This window comes from Mobula hypostoma, chromosome 3 (genome assembly GCF_963921235.1).
Source record: "Mobula hypostoma chromosome 3, sMobHyp1.1, whole genome shotgun sequence".
NCBI lineage: Eukaryota > Metazoa > Chordata > Chondrichthyes > Myliobatiformes > Myliobatidae > Mobula > Mobula hypostoma.
In genome coordinates, this window is record NC_086099.1 from 168,314,289 (window position 1) to 168,338,854 (window position 24,566).

General features: G+C 39.9%; 1 protein-coding gene across 6 annotated transcripts in view; it reads right to left on the bottom strand.

The window, feature by feature from the left end:
• Positions 1-793: 793 nt before the first annotated feature.
• Positions 794-24,566, bottom strand: part of LOC134344378 (DNA-binding protein SATB1-like) — a 160,996-nt gene continuing 137,223 nt past the window's right edge. For 4 of the 6 annotated variants that reach the window (XM_063044066.1, XM_063044069.1, XM_063044068.1 and 1 more), the window contains 2 exons: positions 2,888-3,091; positions 795-2,573 (listed from right to left, as the gene is read on the bottom strand). In XM_063044066.1, the coding sequence (XP_062900136.1) occupies positions 2,115-2,573; positions 2,888-3,091 (663 nt within the window). In that variant the 3' untranslated portion in view covers positions 795-2,114. Of the gene's footprint in view, positions 2,574-2,887; positions 3,092-24,566 lie in introns of all 6 variants that reach the window. The other 2 variants (XM_063044070.1, XM_063044067.1) reach the window with 1 other exon arrangement.

Below are 24,566 nucleotides of genomic sequence, written 5' to 3' on the forward strand. Positions count from 1 at the left end.
GTGAATCTGTGGAATTCTCTGCCACAGCAAACTGTTGAGGCCAGTTCATTGGCTATGTTTAAGAAGGAGTTAGATATGGCCCTTGTGGCTACAGGGGTCAGGGGGTATGGAGGGAAGGCTGGGTTCTGAGTTGGATGATCAGCCATGATCATAATAAATGGCGGTGCAGGCTCGAAGGGCCGAATGGCCTACTCCTGCACCTATTTTCTATGTTTCTATGTTTCTATTTATTTACCTCAAAACTTACAGTAATATTTATCTTGCCCTGTACTGCTGCTGCTGCAATTTCATGATATATGTTAGCGATAATAAACCTGATTCTGAATTCACATGAATACCGCATTCTAAATCACACATCATTCGTCTTAAATGTTTAACATGCAATCTCAGTCATAGGTACTCAAAGTTTAAGCTTCATTGGGAATGGTAATGCAGTGCAAGTTGTCTACTGGAAACAATGCACAAATCCCACCTTGATTTGCAGTCAACACTCAGTAAAATTTGTTATCCTTAATTAGCATCAGCTTGAGTCCATGGTCTGAATTTCTCTTTTTGTGGACTGATCCTGCAGTCAGATTTAGAAACGCCTCAAGCTTTGGAAGTGCATTATATACTTACTGTATAACATTATTTTAAGATGGAAGTATTCTTTCAATTAGTTATGTTAGGGGATAAAACAATGTAAACACACAAAGATTGACACAGAACAGCAGAACATGTGTAATCAAACAATTATACTTAAAATATAATAAATAATGAAGAAAGATGCAATAAATATGCTTTGTTATTATACAAAGATAGTTTAATTGTGCGATTAACAATTAATAACCATCCCCTTCTGAACATTTTTGCATAAAGAAAAACCGTGATATGCTTTAAAAAAACATGGTCAGATTTAACAAAATAATTTGTGATCTCATAGTTCCACATAGCAAGATAACTCAGAGAAACAGATACACGTAATCTTCTTACAGAAATTTATACTGAAAAAAGCTTCAATCCATTGTAAACTGAAGGAAGACACATTGCAAAACATCTATTTTTGTGTTAATTTTATAAGTTATCTAATGTATTTTATTTTATTGACCTATGTTCATTTGCATGATGGTTTAACATTGATATAGAAAATTGCATACACCATAAAGAGTGAAGCCCATGGTATGAATTGCTTTGATAACATACAGCAGTTTTAGGCAAATTTTAAAGCACAATTTTTCAATTGAAACTTTTAAGACACTTTGTATCACTGCCCATCAAAACACATTTATAAATAGAAAAAGTCAGTATGAAAAAGCACAATGTTACATGTAACAGAAACTTCAAAAAATTAATTACATCATGAGGCTAAGTTTTCCGAAAATAAATAGTCTAAATTACACAATTTTTTCTCAAAAAAAAGTCGTGTTTCACATTTTAAAATCAGGTAATGACAAGACTCAAAGTTACAGTGATTGCTCTCTTGCAGAATAATTGAATGATGGCAGTGCCATATTACACAAGGCAATTATTGGCATATTTTCCATTAACACTGCATTTTGCAGTGAGCAGTTTCTTCCTTTTATTTGTAACTTTTGCAATATATAGATAAGCACGAAGTTTCCTCATTCACAAATTTGTTATTTCTAAAAGGCCAGATTTTTTGTGTGAGTAGCAAAACATAGACTGGTTTAATGGAGAACTGAATCCGGAGTGTTTTATCCATTCAGAACTGGTTAATCTGTGATTATTGGTGGAAAGCTCCTGAATCAGCAATTTACGTCTGACAGCCAATACAGTTACAAACATGAGACAGTACCAGTTTCCTCTCTTGGTACTTTGTACAGAAACTGCCACTAATCAGTAAACAGCAGTTACAAAAATGTTCAAGGCAATCCCAAATGCTTCATATGTAGCTGTTAGTTTGCTTGAACAAAGTGAAAATTTCTAGTGCAGTCTGCATTATCCACAAGAGAATTGTTCAGTCTTTCAATGGGATTCTTTATCAGTTTTTTGTGCAAGTTTGTAAAGACAAATTGGTCTTTCTGATGAATAATGCAGGGAACAAGATGATTTTTTTTTCAAATAATTATACATCAGTGGCACAGTTTCAAAAAGAAGCTTTTGTGATATCAGGGTCAGTCTTTTGGCTCCTGATCAGAATCTAGGTTATTTGTAGTCCCTTCTCCTGGTAAGGTCTCTTCTACTTTAACCGAATATATTTCTTTCGAACTTTTGCCTCCCTCGCTTTCTTCTGAGTCCTCAGAGTCCTCCAGCAACTCCTCTTTTTCATACTCTGCCACATCTACCTCCAGACCTGCATGGTCTTTCAGTTTGCCATGATGCTTTAGATGATAGCGTTGGTTCTGAAAGAACTTGATAATTGTATACTTGGGCAGGTCAAGTTGAGCTGACAGAGTCTGAATTGCCTCTTCATCAGGATACAAACCCACATCCTGTATAAAGCTCTGCAAGATGCCCAGGGCTTCTACGGAAATCTTAGTGCGAGACCTGGGCTTGTGGCGACTGTCATCTTCTGCTTCTGCTGGTGTTGACGTTGGCTGTTTTGGTGCAAGTCGTGGCGCTGCTGGTTGCGGCTGTAGGCACAAAATAATCAGTAATCCCGATTTGCCATTGCACCTTAGTATATGGTTACATTTTAAATAACAATCAAGAAAATTTGGTACAGATACAATTACTACTCATGCAAAGTGTAATGGCATGTTTTTAGAGACTCGTTTGTTAAATAGAAATTCAGTATATTACCAATGATTTCTACACAAAGATATTTACCTGAAATAGTGAGCCTCATAAGGATACACAAGCAACCTTCATGAAAAAAAACTACCTTTATATGATATCCCTCTTAATTTGTCGAACTATATGCTGCAATTGTACAAGGTATACCAACCTGAACTGGTTCTGCAGAAACATGCATGATGTGAGATGGTCGGTCTCCATGATGATGAAGCACATTGCTTTCCTGCTCGTAAATGGTATCTCTCTCAGCCTGAGGAAGGCTCAAGAACCTCCTAATCATTGATAGGTTTTCCCAAAGAGTCCGATTGTCTGGTGAAGGGTCTTCTTTCCAACGCAGAAGCTCACATAGCCATCCCTTGTGAATGAAGTGAAAATATAACTTCACAAAACATACCAGAGAGCAAGCAATCATACAGCATGGTACTTAAATACAAGACTTAGATTTATAGAGAATCTTTCAATTTCTTAGAATCTCCTGAAACATTTTAGAGCTTAAAGTGCTTGTTTGGAGTATACTTATGACTGTGATATAGATAAATGAGTTAGATAACATATAAAAAGGAAGTTCCCAGGAGAAACCAATTACATGATGTAGAAAGAGAAAATGCTGGAAATATTTTCTACAGGTCAGGCAGCATCAGTAGATAGAGAAACAAAGTTAATATTTCAGGCCTGATACACTTCATCAGACCTGCTGTTTCCAGCACCTTCTGTTTTTCTTTCAGATTTCCAGTTTTTTTTGTCAACTCCAATAATGATTATGGGCTTAAGATATTGCTTCATGCTGCTTGTTTATTTACACGACTGCTGTTTGGCAGCTAGCACTGACCATGGAACCCAATGGTTACATACTTCTGCAGGTAACAAGATTGTAACTAATTAGTATCATTTAAAGTTAGTTTGCACGAAGCTAAAACAGACTGCGGGTCCTCAAAATGAAGTTCATTGTTGCATGCAGGTTCACAAAATCTGGAACTCACAGAATCATAGAAAATTCATGACACAGACGAAAGAGGACATTTGGCCCATTATGTCAATGGTAGATAGAAAGGAGCTATTTAAACTAATTTTGCCTTCCAGCACTAGCTTAATAGGCATACAGGTCATTAATGGCCATTTTTAAAAGCTTTTGCCTCCAACATCCTTTCAGAAGCTGAGTTCCAGAGCCATCACTCTAGTTTAAAAGTGAAAACTTTGAAATTTGTTTTCCCACTAATTGCTCTACCAATTATTTTAAGTCCATGTCTTTGAGATCTGGTTCGATTTATTCTAGTGCAGTCACCCCGTAATTTATGCACCTCAGTTATGTCTCCCCTCAACTTTCTCTTTTCCATAGTAAACAGCCTAAACTCATCCAGTTTTTCCTCATTAATACAATTTTCTATTCTTGGCCATTTCTTCTAAATTTCAGACTCTCCACTGCAGTCACATCTTTTCACTGGGGCTTATTGAGGAACAGCTCTAAATTGGAGACAGAAAGCTCTAAGAATGTCTGACTGAATTCTAAGGTAAAATCCCTTTTCTGATCTAAGAAAAAAAAAGATGATGTTGGAAATTTGAAACAAATCAACAATATTGTGATTAGTTAATTGGTCCAGGTTTAGTACTTCAGGCTGCAAACTTCGTATCAATTCTGGGAAAAATTAGAGGTGAAATATGTTTTAAATTGTGGGAAGTGGGAGAAACAAAACATAGGAAGACTTGCGATGAGGAGGTAGGCATGAAAAGTTAAATGACAAAAGGGAGCGGGCGGTGTTAGTACCTGGTCAGCAATTGCTTCCAATGGAGGCCACCGGGTGTGAGTTCTGAGTCACGGAAGGACTACTCGATATTCTGAGATTTATGTGATTGGATTGTACTTTATATCAGTCTCCTTTGGTTTTTCAGCATTTTATTTCTTGTGGCCAATTGGCGGGTGGGTGATCTGTTAGTTCTTTGTGTGTGTAGGGGGGTGTCATGGATTTTGATGATACTGTCGCTGTCCTTTTATGTGACTGAGGGGGTCGGTGATTGTTATTGTTGCTGTTTTTTTCTGCATGGAAGGGGTTGGGGATTTGTTGCTTTTGTCACTTTTTTCTGTGGGAAAGGGGTGGGGGATTTTGGTGTTTGCGAGCTTTGTTTCTTTTTCTTTTCATGCTGAGGGGAGTATGGTCTTTCTGTATTTTATGGCTATCTGAAGAAGACAAATATCAGAGTTGTATTGTATATGCACACTTTGAACCTTTGAGTGATTGTAAACATGGGAAAGAAGATGGTAAAGGGATTAGAGGAAGGTAAATTCAAAGAGAAGTAAATTGGAGAAGCCAAGTAATACCTTAGATCCTCATTAGAAAAAGCCATGAATGCTGAAAATAAGAAATACAGAACTTGCAATCGCTGATTATCTGAAATTATTGAACTCACTGCTGAATTGGGAAGGCTGCAATGTGCCCAGTTGGAGAAGGAGACGTTTGATCTATTTTCTGATACTGGTCGTGGTTAAAAAGTTTTATTTGGTGCAATTCTGTAGAACTAGCCTAAATTTGTGCTCATATTTCAGGATTTAATCCCTGCAATACTGATTCACTGCAACTTGGAATTATTGCTAATTGCTCAACATCAAGCAACAACCAATAGTGAAGTTGAAATATTCCAAACAAAGTTAAGTTTGCTATGATTAGAATTTAAAAATTCTGAAGAAAGTAAATATTTTTTCATATAAGAACAGAGCAATAAATGAACACCAGCCCAAAAAATCTTGATAGACAAACCAGAATATTTTATGATCTGGCTAGACAGCTGAATTTCCTCAGGAATGTGCCTTCAGAGATTTACTCTGTCCCAAAGGGAAATTTCAGAATACTGAGTCTTAGACCAATTGTTCTGTGTTTCCATAATGAAAACACTTGAGGAATCAAACAAGTTGCAGAACATTTGACATTTATTATGAACAGATTCTCGTTCCATCCCTGCAACATTACCTCCAAAGTCCTTTTAGTGTGTTTTTCTGATGCTGAAATAAGTCTCTCGTTGAATTCATTTGGAAGAACACGAGGCCAATTGGGAGTATCTGGGTGGAAATAATATCACGCTAATTGCTTCAATCAAGAAGACTGCAACCAGTTTTGGTCACCCTATAGGACATTTGTCAAGATTTTACACAGGATTACATTCTAGTAAATCTATTCTGCACCTCCCCACAGTTTTGTAATCAGTCCCACACAAAACAGTACAGAAGTTGTAGATGCTCTCCAAATGTCATATGGACACAAGTCAAGCTCAGATAAGGAGAAACTAAAATCATGTAGTTAAGTGAAAGGCTGACATATTCTCAAACAAAAGAAAGGCTAAGCTGCTGTATCACTGCATTCTCTTTCAGATGCAGTCTTGTAAAATTTGATTATTTTCAGTTTCTCGTTATCTTTGTAGATCAGGCATTTGGAGACCAACAACATAGATGGAAAAGCATGTTTGATTCTCGGCATCAGTCTGGGAAAGAATGCCAAGGTTGAAAATCGGGGAAAGACTGCAGAAAAAATCTATTAGATTGGGATCCACTGTAAGATTTCAACAATCTTACGATCGTACGGTACCCAGAACTGGGTAGACGTCAGGATGACAGTAGTTGCATAGTGTAACTTCATCAGTTGATATTCCCAACTGGCCTGGTTTTATTTCAGATGAGTTCAACTACAGAACTATTCCAACATCAGAAAAAAACTTAAAATTGTTTGTAATAAACAACATTACAGAATAGGAAAGGAATAGAAAAATAAACTTAATATTTAAGGCCAAATGTAGGTTTTAAAAGTTAATATTTCTATTTTAAATGTTTATAGAATGAATGACTTTCTGTGAACTACTGAGCAGAGATCAATGTCCTCAGCAATAATTACTTGTTAAGATGTATAATGTCCAGCTGAGTTTTCTGTTTCCCAATATTTTGTCAAGTTCCATCATATAGTTTTAGTAAAGAGAAGTTTTTCAAAATTACAAGGAGAATAACAGCACATTATATAGGAAATAAACTTCAATGTAGCAGAACCAACCTAAGTACTTCTTCAATGGATGAGGAAAGGATCCAAAGGAAATACTAAAACAAATGCACAGCTTGCTCAGAGAATTGCTTCAAGAAGGATATTAAAACAGGAAAAAAATATGGCAAAAGACCAATATTTATGAAAGGAATTCCAGAGGGATGGACTTAAGAAGCTGGTGCAGACGAGGTGATAGTGGATTGGAATGCTGTACAGGAGTGTGGAGTCAGGTGTTGGGTGTTATGTTAGTGATGGGGACAGGGCCATTTTGGGGTTGTGGTAATGCTTAAGAGATTACAAAGATGTGGAAGAGTGAGGTTACTGAGCTACTTGAAACAAGGGTAAACATTTTATATTTGAACTATGAAGGAACTTTTGTCAATGTAGTTCAGCAAGGAAAGTCATGGATCAGCACAATTGGGATTAAAGGTGAAATAATATGAGCGGAGTTTTGAATGAGGAAAAATCATCTTGGGTTTAAGAAGTGTAATCCCACCATAAGGGGTGCTGTAGTTGTAGTGAAGGTGATGGAGGCATCATAAATTATAGAAAATTTGGGACAATGGTTGACAAGGGTGATGTTACAGAGATGAAGGTTGACCAGTGACGTTATGGAGACAGAGGATCAGTTTAAGTTTGAAGGTAATTTAAACTCTTGTCCAGCTGATGCAGAGGGAAAGGAATGAAAACATTTATGTGGATGAGGACTGACGATAACGGCTTCAGTCTTTCTAATGCTTATCATGAAACTGCAATTCAACCAAGACATTTTGTAACTCAGGCTTGGAGCCTGACAGCCAGAGGCAGTGACAAAATTACTGCAGTCCTGAGGAGATTCAGTTTAACAGAATTAACATTAGAATGGAGTGTTTATATATCCTCTATCCATAGATACTGCCTGGCTTGCTGAGTTCCTCCAGCATTTTGTGAGTGTTGTGTGAGTAAAATTCTCCCCACCACTGAGCACACCTACATGAAACGTTGTCTCAGGAAGCAGCATCCATCATCATGGACCCCCACCACCCAGGGCAAGCTCTCTTCCTGCTGCCTGCATCAGGAAGAAGGTACAGCAGCCTTAGGACTCTCACCACCAGGTTCAGTAACAGTAATTACCCCCGACCATCAGGATCTTGAACCAAAAGGGTTAACTTCACTTGCCCCAAAATTGAAATATTCCCACAGCCAATGGATTCACTTTCAAGGACTCTTCATCTCATGTTCATGATATTTATTACTTGCTTGCTTGCTTATTTATCTATCTATCTATCTTTTTTATTTGCACAGTCTGTTGTCTTTTTCACACTGGTTGGATCGCCCAAGTTAGTGAGGTGTTCATTAATTCTATTATGGATTTATTGAGTATGCCCACAAGAAAATGAATCTCTGCGTTGTATATGGTGACATACATGTACTTTGATAATAAATCTACTTTGAACCTCAGAGTTTAATACAGACAAGTGTAAGGTGTTACACATTGGAAGGTCAAATGCCAAAGGAAAATATACAGTACAATAGATGGTAGGACCCTTAGGAGTACTGATGAATAGAGGAATCTTGGGGTGCAAATCCATTGCTCCCCAAGAGCAGCAACACAAATGGATAAGGTAGCAAAGCATGCTTACCTTCATTAATCAGAACATTGAGTATAAAAGCTGGCAAGTCATGATGCAGCTGTATAAAACTTCGGTTAGACTACAGTTGAAGTTGTGTGCAGCTCTGGTTGCCACACTGCAGGAAGGAGAAGGTGCAAGAAAGGTTCACATGGACATTGCTTAGATTGGAGAGTATTAACCATAAGGAGAAGATGGACAAACTTGAATTGTTTTCTCTGGTTCATTGCAGTCTGAGGGGAGACCAGACAGAAGTACTGTATATAAAATTATTAGAGGCATCGATAGGGTGGATAGTCAGAGCCCTTTTCCCAAGTCGGACATATCAAACAGTAGGGGGCAGCTCTTTAAGGCGAGGAGTGGGGAAAGTTTAAAGGAGATCTACAAGGCAAATTTTTTTTAACACAGAGTGGCAGATGCTAGGAACACCCTGCCAGGTAGGTGGTGGAAGTATATACAACTGCAATGATTGGGGCACTTAGAAAGGGATATGAATAGGCAAAAGATGAAATCAATATTAAGCTGTAAGGTTAATCTGAGATATTGTAGGAGAACACTGACAAATTTAGGTAATGACAGGAATGTGGTAGGTGCAATTAATAAAAGAGGAATATGCTGTTGAGCCCTTTATGCTATTTTAGTAGATCACAGCTAATCTCTACCTCAGTTCTTTTTACTCGTCTGTTTTCCTTATCCAGTGCTTATCACGGACAAGACATGAATAGAACACCTTAGAGAAGGAATGGAAATAAAAAGTAAATTTCTCAGAGATGGAAGAGAAACAAACAGATCATAGGTCAAAAAAGGACATTGTAAAAGTAAACGCAACTGTTCATTTTTTAAAAAATGGGCTATTTGTTAGATAATGAAAGAACTGAAAAGATATTGGCTGTTGACAATTAGTGTTCTGTGCAATCCTGCACAGAAGAATTACCAGCATTGAGTAGAAAATGTAAAGTAAATTTGTTGGTACAACATCACAGTATGTTGTACATCAGAGCAGCCATTATTATAAGAATATTCCTCAAACACTAAGATGTATTTTCTGGAATAAAACAGCAGTGTTAAGAGAAAGGTCCAAAGTCAAGAAAGGGCCTAAGTGGTAAATAGTGAAACTTGGTGAAATAACAAGTAACAGACGGACACCAGTGCAGGATTAAGTATATTGCTGCCGTGAGAGATGAGGATTATACTTCCAAACAAATAGTTAATTAGGGGAAAATTTACACCAATCATAATACTTAAGAGGAATTAAATGTTGCTGTAAAGCATGAACTTTCAAAATACCAAGAGCAACCAATTACAGTTGATAGCAGTTCAATAACAAAATGATAGAATTTTTTACTGAAATACTTATAATTCTATAAATATCAAATGCTTTCACCTACTGTATTATTCATTTAAAAAATCTTTAAATCTTATGTTGAGGAACTTTTCAAGATTAGCAATAAATTATATTATTTAACACTATAACCACTTATCCTTTTAATTTCAAATGCTTGTTCTACTGCATGATACATTTGACAGAAGTGCAGAGCTACAAATGAAAACATCACACAAAGCTTATACATCTTAATAAAAGGCATTCATAGGACAATTGTGAGGCCATTAATAACCGTGATGTAAATCCAGGTTCAATAATTCCTTTCAGGAGGCCAGACAACAGAAGAGCACCCAGTTCAACGGATTGTATAATTAATACATCCCCTCAAAGGAGAATTATCCTCCTCCCTAGAAAATAACTTACAGAATGCACAATGTACAGTCTGTCCTCAACAGTGATTAGTGGAATAAAGTAATCAAAATCAAAATGGCATATTTAATTATTTACAATTCATTTTCTTTTGTTGTGTATAGTGAAACCTTTAACCACTGCATTTGAAATATGCTATCTAAATATTAAGTCTCCCAACTTTAACCTACATTGGGAATTGAGGAATTGGCGGTTCAACTATGAAGCTGTCACAACATTGACAGCTGGAGGCCAGAAAAGTTAACTCTTATGCGTCAGTATTACATGATTGCTGGTCTGGCCATGCATTCAAAAGAATCTAATCTCTTTGGCAGGCAGTCAACACCTTCCTTGAAGTGTGGTTGTAATTCTTGAAACTAGATTTCAATGTCAAAGTAATTATTCTCAGTAATAAATTACTGAGATTCTATTAAATTTGCTGATGGTTTGCTGAAGATCTACAGGGAGCTGGTTCAGGAGAGGATGGAGTTTCAGTACTAGTCTCCAACATCTGTATCCTTGGGACAACAACCTAGTAGACCAGGCTAGCACCTAGAGAACTCAAATTAACCATAGGCTAAGACCTAGTACTATTGAAAGTTGCAAAATTGTAAGGAAAGCAAACACTGTAATTGGTAGTTACCAACATCCAAGAGTGGATTGATTCCTTTAAAATGACATGGTGTTCCTTCAGTTCTTTAATATACAAGGGGATATTAACAACAAATTACTCAAGAATACTTCATAACTCCTTTTTTTTTACATGGAGCCAGTTCATCCAGCATGGTCTCATTCAAAATTTGGCCACAAGTTTTTCTTGTCTCTGTCATATGCATGTGGATTGCTTTTAATGTAGGAACATGTTTAATAATTTTATAAGAACAACAATGATGAGTATCAATACTTTTCCACTCAGCTTCGTTCAACACTTACTTCACCTGTCGTTACTACTCTTCTTAATTTCATATCCCTCAACATATAAATGTGAGGAGAATAGAATAGACGGTCGGTGCAGTCTTTAGAATGCAGACCCAACAAAGCAGCAAGAATATTTAAAATTAAATAATTAAACAAATCTGGAATATAACAGAGCTTTACTATTATTAATGGTGAATATGAATCTAGCACAAATTTCCTATCCAGCTCAATAAGGTTAAAGTGAGTACCAGAACAGAGGGCATACTGAGTACAGTATAAACTCACACAGAACAGTAAAAACCCATCCAGAATCCAACCTGCCCACAACTTTGCTGGTGCTAGATGGGTTGACTTTGGTAACCATTGGATGGTAGCCCACTTAATACTCCAACACTATCTTAATTCACATTTTGTAACTGTTACAGAGCAACAGTTCCTGAAGGTTGTCATAGCCTAGGGTGGGCTGGGGTGGGGGGGGGGAGGGGGATGTTGGTGAAGGTAGGCTCCGACTCCCTACAAAATCCTCCCAATGGCGTAGCCTTTGACAACCAAGTCCAGTCCGGCTTCTAGCCTTCATGTACAGCTTAGCAATAAAACTTGGTAGAACCGTTTCTACTAAATGGAGGATGGGCAGAGGCAGACTACTGACACTTTAAAACTAGTCACTTTGGGGAGATGGGGTTTGTCAGCTGTGGTTGGCAGCTTATCTAGGAGAAAGAAAGCTCTGATCCAAAACCTTTGCTGCCTTGTGGCTATACCCACTCATGGGGAAGGAAAGTTTCGGGAGTAAACCCTGAGGAAAAATCCAAAGCTGGAGTCCCTAAGGCAGCCCTACGTTGAATTCAGTGCTGATAGGCAACTTCTGCGATGCCACTGGTGCAAAACTGTATTGGTCTCTGCCATTCATCAGCTCCATAGAGAGGGGAATCCTGCTATATGGGCAACAACTTGCTCTCCATATTGCACTGCCCTGGCTTGCATATTGACCACATAAACAGCTAGGTTGAAATATCCATGGTTAACCCTGGCCAACAGAGGGTCTACATAGTAGTACAACAAGTTTTCAAGCAAACACTATAAGGTTAAAGGGAGCACCAGAATAGGAAACCCAGTGAGTTTAATGGGATCACAGGAAGCAAAGCCATACTCTATGCAAGAAAATATGGCAATCAGAATCCCAGTGTGTTATAAAGAGTACAGGAATCAGAGCTCTGGTAAGGCTGTGCAGGAACTATGGTCTGGAATATTAAAATGAACACAGGAATAAGTACATAGAAAACCTACAGCACAATACAGGCCCTTTAGCCCACAGAGTTGTGCTGAACATGTCCCTACCTTAGAAATTACTAGGCTTACCTACAGCCCTCTATTTTACTAAGCTCCATGTACCTATCTAAAAGTCTCTTCAAATACCCCATCGTATCCGCCTCCATCACCATTGACAGCATCCCATTCCACGCACTCACCTCTCTCTGAGTAAAAAACTTACCCCTGACATCTCCTCTGTACCTACTCCCAAGCACCTTAAACCTGTGTCCTCTTGTGGCAACCATTTCAGCCCTGGGAAAAAGCCTCTGACTATCCACACAATCAATGCCTCTTATCATCTTATACACCTCTATCAGGTCACCTCTCATCCTCCGTCACTCCAAGGAGAAAAGGCCAAGTTTACTCAACCTATTCGCATAAAGCATGCTCCCCAATCCAGGCAACATCCTTGTAAATCTCCTCTGCACCCTTTCTATAGTTTCCACATCCTTCCTGTAGTGAGGTGACCAGAACTGAGCACAGAACTCCAAGTGGGGTCTGACCAGGGTCCTATATAGCTGCAACATTACCTCTCGGCTCCTAAATACCTGGTGAACCAAGTCCTGAATCACTGTGATTTGCAATCAATTGATTAACAAATGATTGTTGTTTTACTATATTTCATCCTTGTCTTTTTGGAAGTAAAATTTGCTGTACTCACACAATATGGCCTTTATTTGATTCAAAACTCTATAGCCATGTGCTGACCCTCTACTGTCATCTGAAATGGCCCAGCATATCATAGCTGTACAATTGTAAAATTGTACGTAGCTGTAAAATTGTATAATGAACAATTGGTAATGAATGTGGTAACTGGCTTCAGATTCATCAAATACAAAAATATACCAAGTAAAACCAGAACAACAGGAATTCTGCAGATGCTGGAAATTCAAGCAACACACATCAAAGTTGCTGGTGAACGTTCACCAGCAACTTTGATGTGTGTCCAAGTAAAACCAGATTGGGGCCATGTGAGAGTTTGAGCAAATCACAAAGGCAGACTATTTCTTGCATTCAACTGGTGTTCAAACTCTCTACCATTGGTTCTTCATGCCTCATAAATCTGACAGCCCAAGCAGAGATGATTGTTTACACTCAAGGAGTGATGGGGCTGGGAAGTCCTCAACAAATGATTGTAGACTACATGAAACCTTCTTCCCATTATCTCTGGCCCTCAGCTGATAAGTCACTAATCGTTGCTCTGGATATCTTGGAACCAAAGGTTGTATAAGCACAAAGCATGCAGTGGTGAAAAGATCCATCAGCAAGTGTAGCCTTTTAGAACCACTCCAGGTGAAGCTGGCAAACTGCTGGAGGTCACTGCTGCCAGACTGTGAGGGAAAACTGACATAGCCTTACACTCACCAACCTAGTGACTCAGAAGCATCTGCCCATGACAGTACTGGCAGAAATATTTGCATTCATCTTCAAACACAAGTGATGAGTGGATATATCCGGGCCTAAAACCAGCCTTCAGCTAATTTGGTTCAGCCCTTGCTTCGAGAAGCAGTCGAGCACACTGAATAGAGCAAAGGCTATGGGCCCTAGAGCATCCCATCTGTAGTGCTCCATGTTTGTGCCCTAGAACTAGCTGTACCTCCAGCAAAACTGTTAGTCAGTTACAGCACTGACATCCACTCAACAGAGCTGAAAAGCACCCAGTGAGAAACATAATTGGTCAAGGCTTGGCTTGTTCTCTGAGTGAAGACGTGAGATTTTTAACATCCAAATGGGAAGTCAGAAAGGGCTTTGGTTTAACACTGCATTAGAGAGACAACACTTCTTTTGTACTGTATTGCAGAGTTAGCCTAGATTTTTGTGCCAAAGTTGCTAGAATGGCAAAGCAGGAATCTGACTCAGGTAAGAATGTAACTAGCCGAACCACAGCTGATTCTCAAAAAAAGGGACCAAGCAGCAACAAATTAATAGCTCTCCTGCCTACTCTCAATAATCAGAAAGGGATGAAGGGTGTCATGACACCCGAAGGTGACAACCAAAGAAAGTGGTGCTTATTCCTTAATAACTAGCTGTTTGGATTTGACTGATGAGCTCATGCTTTATGTCCTACTCTTTTCAGCTCCTTGGTAAACAATACTTTCTACGTCATAAGGTCTTTGGTGGAGACGTTTACTGATGATTGCAAACTGTTCAGCGATCTTCACGCTTTCATGGACAATTAAACAATTTGTTGCCATTTAAGTGCCATCAAATGCCCATCTCCACCAACTTGTCTTGACATTCAATGACATCAATCATATGCTATCAATAAACTGAGTATTACCATTGACAAGAAACTACTGGACAGTTTTATATAAATATAAAAACAGGCCAATAGCTTTCAACCTGCAATGAAAATCTCATCTCTGACGTCCTTAAGCTACAAAGTAAAAACTAGGAGTTCAATTAGTCTGATGAAGAGTCTGGAGCAAAACATCGACTGTTGTTTTATTTCCAAAGACGCTGCCTGAGCTACTGACCTCCTCACCTCCTCCAGCATCCTGTGTGTATTACTCTATGATAGAATACTTCCAAATGCCTATATAAATGTACTTCCATAACACTTCAGATATTTAATACCATTCACAACACTTACTATACTTCATAGATCAGGAGATGCATATTTAGACCCCACTATAAATTTTAAATGAAATTACTGGAATTGAAAACACTGGAATTAAATATCTGGTCTCAATAATGCTGGTATGGAGTTGTGGTAAAACACCATCAGGTCCATTAGGAAAAGGAATTTACACAGCAGACTCGTATCTGATTTGAGACCAATGTGGTTGATTTTTAACTTTGTTTCTCTTTGTGCCCCATTCAGAGAACCTAAGTGCCCACTCAGTTCATGTCCATTTAAAGATGGGCAATAACTGGTGGTCCGGCAACCCTATAGATAACAAAAACTCTACTTGAATGGCATTCTGAGAATATCTCCATAAATGGCTCCAGTATCTGACATTTAAAAGATATGTTCCAGAGACTACCAAGTTCTTGGCCTTCTCAAAGGACAAAGCAACTCAGCAGGTCAGGCAGCAGCTATGGAAGGAAGCAAACAGTCAATGTCTCGGCCTGAGGTACTGACTGATTATCTCCCTCTGTAGATACTGCCTGACTTGCTGAGTTCCTCCAGCATTTGGTGTGTTGCTCAGTATTTCCAGCATCTGTGAATTACAGGAGTTCAAGGATGCACCATGCCCCAATATCCTCTTAAGACAATGAAAAGTAGATAGTAAATGCTGAGCATGCCACCAAAGCAAACATTACATAAAAGAAATTCAAATTCTAGATTATTCATACATAACGACATGCTAAGAATATCAAGTTTGAAAGTTTTGGTTCTCTAGCATTGTGAGGAAGAAATACTTCCTGATTCCATCAACACAAGAGATTCTGCAGATGCTGGAAAATCTTGAGCACAACACACACAAGATGCTGGAGGAACTCAGCAAGTCAGGCAGTATCAATTGAGAGCAATAAACTGTTGACATTTTGCGCATAGACCCCGAAAAAAAACTAAAAAGGGGGCAGAACAAGAAAGAGAAGGTGGGGGAGGGGGTGCAAAGTGGCAGGTAATAGGTGAGACCATGTGAGGGGTAGTGGGTGGAGGTGTAATGCCTTATATTCTGTCTGCATAGCCTTCAACCTATCAACAAGTGAAATAGCATTATAGTTGGCTCACCAAAATGCCTTCATTGATTCCTTTTCAACTATTGTTCAGCTAATCATTATGGCTGGATCAAATAAAACAATTTAAGGCCACAAATATCTCTGCCAAACTCCTCACTAATCTAGGATGAAGCTGGAATGCAATTATAGCTCTTAAACCCTCCATCATAAATAAATGTGATCAGTCACTAAAAATGAAATAACCCCATCAAATACCTCGAGCTTCCCTGATTTAAAATGATGACCTCCAGCTGGCCAATGACATATCCTTTGTGATTCTTTCGTTGCTTGTGTCATAATATTCTCTGTGCAACATCCAGCAGTAAATTTTATTTAGAAAATGTTAATTATGGTTAGGTGGAGAATACCATTCATTCATTCATTTATTTATTTTAACAAACCTCACCCATTGTCTTTACTACAGAATACAAGATAGGCAGAACTCAGCATGGATTCCTTAAAGGAAAATCCTGCCTGACAAACCCATTACAATGTTTTGAGGAAATTACCGGTAGGCTAGACAAGGGAGATGCAGTGGATGTTGTATATTTGGATTTTCAGAAGGCCTTTGACAAGGTGCCACACATGAGGCTACTTAACAAGATAAGAGCACATGGAATTACGGGAAAGTTACATACGTGGATAGAGCATTGGCTGATTGGCAGGAAACAGAGAGTGGGAATAAAGGGATCCTATTCTGGTTGGCTGCCGGTTACCAGTGGTATTCCACAGGGATCAGTGTTGGGGCCGCTTCTTTTTACATTGTACATCAACCATTTGGATTATGGAATAGATGGCTTTGTGGCTAAGTTTGCTGATGATACGAAGATAGGTGGAGGGGCCAGTTGTGCTGAGGAAACGGAGAGTCTGCAGAGAGACTTGGATAGATTGGAAGAATGGGCAGAGAAGTGGCAAATGAAGTACAATGTTGGAAAGTGTATGGTTATGCACTTTGGCAGAAAAAATAAACGGGCAGACTATTATTTAAATGGGGAAAGAATTCAAAGTTCTGAGATGCAACGGGACTTGGGAGTCCTCGTACAGGATTCCCTTAAAGTTAACCTCCAGGTTGAGTCGGTAGTGAAGAAGGCAAATGCAATGTTGGCATTCATTTCTAGAGGAATAGAGTATAGGAGCAGGGATGTGATGTTGAGGCTCTATAAGGCACTGGTGAGACCTCACTTGGAGTACTGTGGGCAGTTTTGGTCTCCTTATTTAAGAAAGGATGTGCTGACGTTGGAGAGGGTACAGAGAAGATTCACTAGAATAATTCCGGGAATGAGAGGGTTAACATATGAGGAACGTTTGTCTGCTCTTGGACTGTATTCCTTGGAGTTTAGAAGAATGAGGGGAGACCTCATAGAAACATTTCGAATGTTAAAAGGCATGGACAGAGTGGATGTGGCAAAGTTGTTTCCCATGATGGGGGAGTCTAGTACAAGAGGGCATGACTTCAGGATTGAAGGGCGCCCTTTCAGAACAGAAATGCAAAGAAATTTTTTTAATCAGAGGGTGGTGAATCTATGGAATTTGTTGCCACGGGCAGCAGTGGAGGCCAAGTCATTGGGTGTATTTAAGGCAGAGATTGATAGGTATCTGAGTAGCCAGGGCATCAAAGGTTATGGTGAGAAGGCGGGGCAGTGGGACTAAATAGGATAAAATGGATCAGCTCATGATAAAATGGCGGAGCAGACTCGATGGGCCGAATGGCCTACTTCTGCTCCTCTAACTTATGGTCTTATGGTCTAATACAAATTCCATTTTCTATCCACTTCTGTGTGACAACTCTCTGGAGCTGTTTCAGCTTTATGGCTTTGAAGAAAACCCGACTAAAATTCCTTTGCGACAACTATTGACTACTTGCCTACTTGTCCCCTATCTAAACCTTTGTGGTAACGCAATGGTCATTCTTAACACAAGCGCTTTCTTCCTTCTGCTTTGAATGTACGTATCCCTACCTTGTTCCACCTCTCAAACGGTATCCTGCTTGCAATCTTGTTTTCATACTGCCCTTTTTCACTTCTATACCACTTGATACTGCCCTCTCTTAAGGAAATCTGCTACTGAAATACTTGCCCATGTTTATGTTGACTATTCTAAGGTAAACCTGGTTAGTTTCTATTCCATGACTTTGTGGAAGTTTGAGGTCATCCAGATCTCTCTTGCTCTGGTCCTAACTCAATCAAAGATCTGCTCATCCATCACACCAGTGTTTGCTGTCCTTCACTGGCTTTTGACTAATCAATTTTGAGTTCTTATCCTTGTTTTTAAACCCCTCCATGATCTTACCTATCCCCATATCCGTAATCTCTTCCAGCCCTATAACTCTCCAGGAAAACAAATTTCCTCTAATTTTGTCCTCTTGATCAGCCCTGAATTTTACTGTTTCATTATTGGAACTCAGCCTGGAGTAACTAAGGTCCCAGTTCTGGAATGCCTAACTTAACTCATAACTCCTCGGTTGCTTTTCTCTCTCCATTTAACTACACCCTTATTTCTTAACTCTTTGAACAAGATTTTAGTCACCTGCTCCTTATATCCTTGATATCAAACATGTTTCATAATAGTAACAGGCAGCACCTTGCATCCATAAATCATGTTTTTGGCATTAAAGGTGCTATATCAGTACAAACTGATATTTTGATAATCTGTCTGTGTGTATATAATTTTCTGGTTCCAGGAAAATAATTTACCATGTCTCCTAACTTAATTTTAACTACAAACTTAGACACAGACCACGTCAACAGAGTTAGTAATACATTTTGGCTCAAACTAGCTACTCAGATGCCCCGAAAGAATTTTAAGAATGCATTTTGATAATGTCTGAATAAGAGGCACAAAATTAATTGATCCTGACTCTTAATTCTTTTACTACTACAATCTTCACAATGGCAAATAGTGCCTAGAATTCAATTGATTTAGACTTTTCAACATTCCCTGGAGTCTTCATTAGATTAGAAAAAAAAACAAATTGGAGGGAAATAGGAAGGAGACAAAATATCAGCTGAACATCTGTCATAGGAAAAACATTGAAGACTATTATTAAAGATGTTGTACAGAGCACTTTAGGAAGTTCTACCTAATCAAAGTCAACGTGGTTTTATGGAAGGGAAATTGTTTTTGACCACTTTATTGGAGTTTTTTGAAATAACATGTGCAGAGTTAGGAACCAGAATCAGAATCAGGTTTATTATCGTTGGCAGGTGACGTGAAATTTGTTAACTTAGCAGCAGCAGTTCAATGCAATATATAATCTAGCAGAGAAGAAAGAATAATAGTAAATAAAATAATAATAATAAACAAGTAAATCAATTACGAATATTGAATAGATTTTTAAAAATGTGCAAAAACAAAAGCACTGTATATCAAAAGAAAGCAAGGTAGTGCCCAAGGATTCAATGTCCATTTAGGAATCAGATGGCAGAGGGGAAGAAGCTGTTCCTGAGTCACTGACTGTGTGCCTTCAGGCTTCTGTATCTCCTACCTGATGGTAACAGTGAGAAAAGGGTACTGGAGGTCCTTAATAATGGACGCTGACTTTCTGAGACACCGCTCCCTAAAGATGTCCTGGGTATTTTGTAGGATAGTACCCAAGATGGAACTGACTACATTTACAACCTTCTGGAGCTTCTTTCGGTCCTGTGCAGTAGCCCCTCCATACCAGACAGTGATGCAGCCTGTCAGAATGCTCTCCACTGTACAACTATAGAAGTTTTTGAGTGTATTTGTTGACATGCTAAATCTCTTCAAACTCCTAATGAAGTATAGCTGCTGTCTTGCCTTCTTTATAACTACATCAATATGTTGGGACCAGGTTAGATCCTCAGGGATCATGACACCCAGGAACTTGAAGCTGCTCACTCTCTCCACTTCTGATTGCTCTATGAGGATTGGTATGTGTTCCTTTGTCTTACCCTTTCAGAAGTCCACAATCAGCTCTTTTATCTTACTGACGTTGAGTGCCAGGTTGTTGCTACGGCTTCCACTAGTTGGCATATCTCACTCCTGTACACTCTCTCGTCTCCATCTGAGATTTAACCAACAAGGGTTGTATCGTCAGCAAATTTGTAGATGGTATTTGAGCTATGCCCAGCCACACAGTCATGGGTATATAGAGAGTAGAGCAGTGGGCTAAGCACACACCCCTGAGGTGCGCTAGTGTTGATCATCAGCGAGGAGGATATGTTATCACCAATCCGTACAGATTGTGGTCTTCCAGTTATGAAGTTGAGGATCCAATTGCAGAGGGAGGTACAGAGACCCAGGTTCTGTAACTTCTTAATCAGGATTGTGGGAATGATGGTATTAAATGCTGAGCTGTAGTCGATGAACAGCATCCCAAAATAGGTGTTTCTGTGGAGAGCCACTGAGATTGCATCTGCCATTGACCTATTGCGGCGATAGGCAAATTGCAATGGGACCAGGTCCTTGTCGAGGCAGGAGTTCAGTCGAGTCATGACCAGCCTCTCAAAGCATTTCATCATTGTAGATGTGAGTGCTACTGGGCAATAGTCATTAATGCAGCCCACATTATTCTTCTTAGTCACTGGCATAATTGTTGCCTTTTTGAATCAAGTGGGAACTTCTGCCCGTAGCAGTGAGAGGCTGAAAATGTCCTTGAATATTCCCGCTAGTTGGTTGACACAGGTTTTCAGAGCGTTACCAGGTACTCCATTGGGACCTTCTGCCTTGCGAGGGTTCACTCTCTTTAAAGATAGTCTAACATCAGCCTCTGAGATGGAGATCACAGGGTCATCAGGTGCAGAAGGGATCTTCACAGCTGTAGTTGTGTTCTCCCTTTTTAAGTGAGCATAGAAGGCATTGAGTTCATCTGGTAGTGAAGCATTGCTGCCATTCATGCTATTGGGTTTCGCTTTGTAGGAAGTAATGTCTTGCAGACCCTGCCAGAGTTGCCGTGCATCTGATGTTGTCTCCAACCTCCTTTGAAATTGTCTCTTTGACCTTGAAATAGCACTCTGCAAATCATACCAGGTTTCCTGATACAGACCTGGTTTCCCAGACTTGAATGCCACAGATCTAGCCTACAGCAGATGACGTACCTCCTAGTTCATCCATGGCTTCTGGTTTGAGAATGTACAGTAAGTCTTTGTAGGCACACACTCATCCACACAGGTTTTAATGAAGTCGGTAACAACTGCAGCATACTCATCCAGGTTCAAAGATGAATCCCTGAATACAGTCCGGTCCACCGATTCAAAGCAGTCCTGTAGGTGCTCCTGTGCTTCCCTTGTCCATACCTTCTTAGTCCTCACTGCTGGTGCTGCAGTCTTCAGTCTCTGCCTATACTCAGGGAGTAGAAGTACAGCCAGGTGATCAGACTTCCCGAAGTGAGGCCGTGGTATAGCACGGTATGCATTCTTGATGATGGTGTAACAATAGTCCAGTGTGTTGTTTCCTCTGGTATTGCAAGTGATCTGTTGATGGTAATTGCTTAGGGATTTTTTCAGACTGGCCTGGTTAAAATCTCCCAAAACGATGGTGAAGGCGTTAGGGTGCGCTGTTTCGTGCATGTTGATCCCCTTGCGCAGATCATCTGAAGCCTGGCTGACATTGGCCTGAGGTGGAACGTATACCGCTACCAAAATGACCCCAGAGAACTCCCGTGGTAGGTAAAAAGGATGGCACTTTACTGCTAGATATTCCAGGTCTGGTGAGCAGACCTGGAACAGCACTGATATATTCGTGCACCAAGAAGAGTTGATCATGAGGCATACTCTTCCCTCTCTGCTTTTGAGAGACTCTATAGACCTATCCTGACGGTTCACTGTATCCGGTACAGAAGGGGTTAACCAGGATTCTGTGAAACAAAGGACATACGCAGAGACTGCACGTTCGCCAGCAAGGTAGTTGGTTTCGGGAGTTTAAAACCCCGTTTCCTTAAACACACTGTATCCCTGATCTACACCCGCGCTTCCTCCGAGGTGTCCTCTGTGGGCACTTCCCACCACATCGGTGTTGTTTCCACCGCAGCAATAGTTCATTTGAACACATTAAGACATCTTTGTTGATTGTATTGACCTTGGAAGCAGTTGTGCTTTTTATCTCTATCAGGCGGAAACAGGAATATTTAATCGTATCCATTGAGAGTACTGCTGCTACTCGAGTCGTGCCTAGGCACCCCAGAAGTAAAACCAGAGGATGCTCTATACTTAGTGCTCTGGAAGGCATTTAGTATGGTGCTGTTACAGAAAATAAAATCTCATAATGCAACAGGTAATATTTTGGCATGAATACAAAACTGAAGGCTAACAAGAAATAAAGCTTAAGTGTAAATGGTCGTCTAGTTTTGAATAGTATGTCACAGTGATCAGTGCTTGAACCACAATTTCTTTACAATTATATAAACAACTTGGCTGTAGCAGCCATGAGGATAGTTGCTACTTTAGTGATGTCACAAAGATAGACAGAAAAATAACTCAAGAAGGGGACATAGGGAGGTTACAAAGGGATGCAGACAGGTTAAATGAGGGTACAAAGATCTGGCAAATTGATCCAAGCATGGGAAAATATAAAATTGTCCACTAAGGCAGAAGCCTTCTTTAAGGAAGAATGTTAAATGGATTGGAAACAGTTCACAGAAGATTTACTGGACAAATACTTGGAATCATGAGGAAAGGCTGGAGTGTAGACGAGGGAGGAGGGACATTAATGAAGCGTTTAATGAAGACTTTAATGAAGTCTTTCCTACCACACATACTTCCATCATCAGGAATCCCCATTGCGCAGAAGATGCACTCTTCGTGATACTGCCATCAGGAAGAAAGTACAAGAGTCTCAAGACTCACACCACCAGGTTCAGGAACAGTTACTACCCTTAACCATAAGACTCTTTGAATCACAGAGAACAGCTTCACTCAACCTCGCTTGCCCCATCATTGAAAAGTTCCCACAACTAATGGACTCACTTTCAAGGGCTCTTCATCTCATGTTCTCAATATTTATTGCTAATTAATTAATTATCATTATTTGTTCTGTTACGTACCCCGTAACTGGGTTGCCAAACCAGCAGAAATGGATCACTCAGTTGGAGTCTGGAGTACTAGAACTAAGAAAGTTTTATTAAAGAAACAAGCAACACAGTAATCGAAAGGATAATAAATGCAACAGTTCAGCGATGATAAACACACATGTGCACAGAATTAAGATAACAGCATCAATCAAGCTCTATCGTTGTCTAGGGGTAAATGACCAAATTTAAAAGTGACTCAAAGTTCAGTCCAGTTAGTAGTTCAGTCCGCAGTAATCGTTGCCATGGCGATGGACGTGGGGGGAAGAGAGAGATAGAACAGGAACAACTGATCATTCAGAACGGCTTCACTCACAGACCGGCGAGATGGCTCACAAGCAACTTTTGGGCGGGTCCTTGGTGATGTCACCTGAGGTCACCGACTGTGACCCCTCCTCCAGATGTGGTCGATCCTCTGCAGTGAACCCGGCACCCAGGCAAGGGCGGACACACACCGGGTTCCCGCTGATCGTACCTTTCCACCCTGGTCATTGTCTGGTACTTCTCACCCACTCGTGAGAGGCGCACCGCTTCCAGGGTCTCGTTACCTCGGGTGGCGTGTGTCTTAGCGAACCGGTCCCTTTTTATCCCCCTGCTGGGGTATCGCCTGTCCATCACTTCAAACAGTTCAGGGTTCAAAGGGGGAGCCGCTCCAGACAGCTCTCTCTCTCCCACGTCCCTTCATTACACATCTCCAGACGCTGCTCCATTGTTCCTTATCTCTCCTTCCCCTGAGGGCAGGTGGCAGACCACTTGCTGATGTCACTGATGCTAACCCAGGCCAGCAAACATCTTAATTTTATGTGTATTCTCATCACAGTTCCTTTTCTATTTGCACACTTTGTTGTATTCTGCACTCTGGTTGAATGCCCTAGCTGGGTGGTCTTCCATTGATGCTGTTACGGTTATTATAATATAGACTTATTGAGCACGCCCAGAAGAAAATGAATCTCAGGGTTGTATATGGTGACAAGTCAGGTAGCATCTGAGAAAGGTCCCAGCCTGAAACGTTATCTGTTTACTGCCCCCAATAGGCGGAACCTGTTTGGTTGCCTTCCTCCAGCATTTTGTGTGTGTTTCAGATGAAATGATGTTTTTTCTCTCTCATATGTTCAAGAATCTTCAGAATACTCTTCCTTAGAGCGGAAGTGGATGCCACATCTTTAAATATTTTTCAGTCAAACCAGGTGTGTACATGATAAGCAAAGGGTGATGAGGTTGTGGGTTGTGGATTGTAGGTTGATGGAAATGGAGTATTGATGTTAGAATCAGATCAGGCATGTTTCTGTTAAATGGTGGAGCTTCCCTTAAGGGTCTTTTCCTGTATGTAAATCATACATTTATTTGTGTTTTTGAAAACGGAACAAAAACCTTTAAGTAGTGAGAAACCAATCTTGGCATACTGTAGTTTTGTCATAAACAGCATTTGAGTCCTAATGTGTCACAAACACCTACTTGGTGTAATCACATTGGTAACTCGTGTCAAGAGTTTCCAATGCTTGAACTATGCAGTCAGATTGCCAGCAGACAGAAATGCAGTGGTAAATACT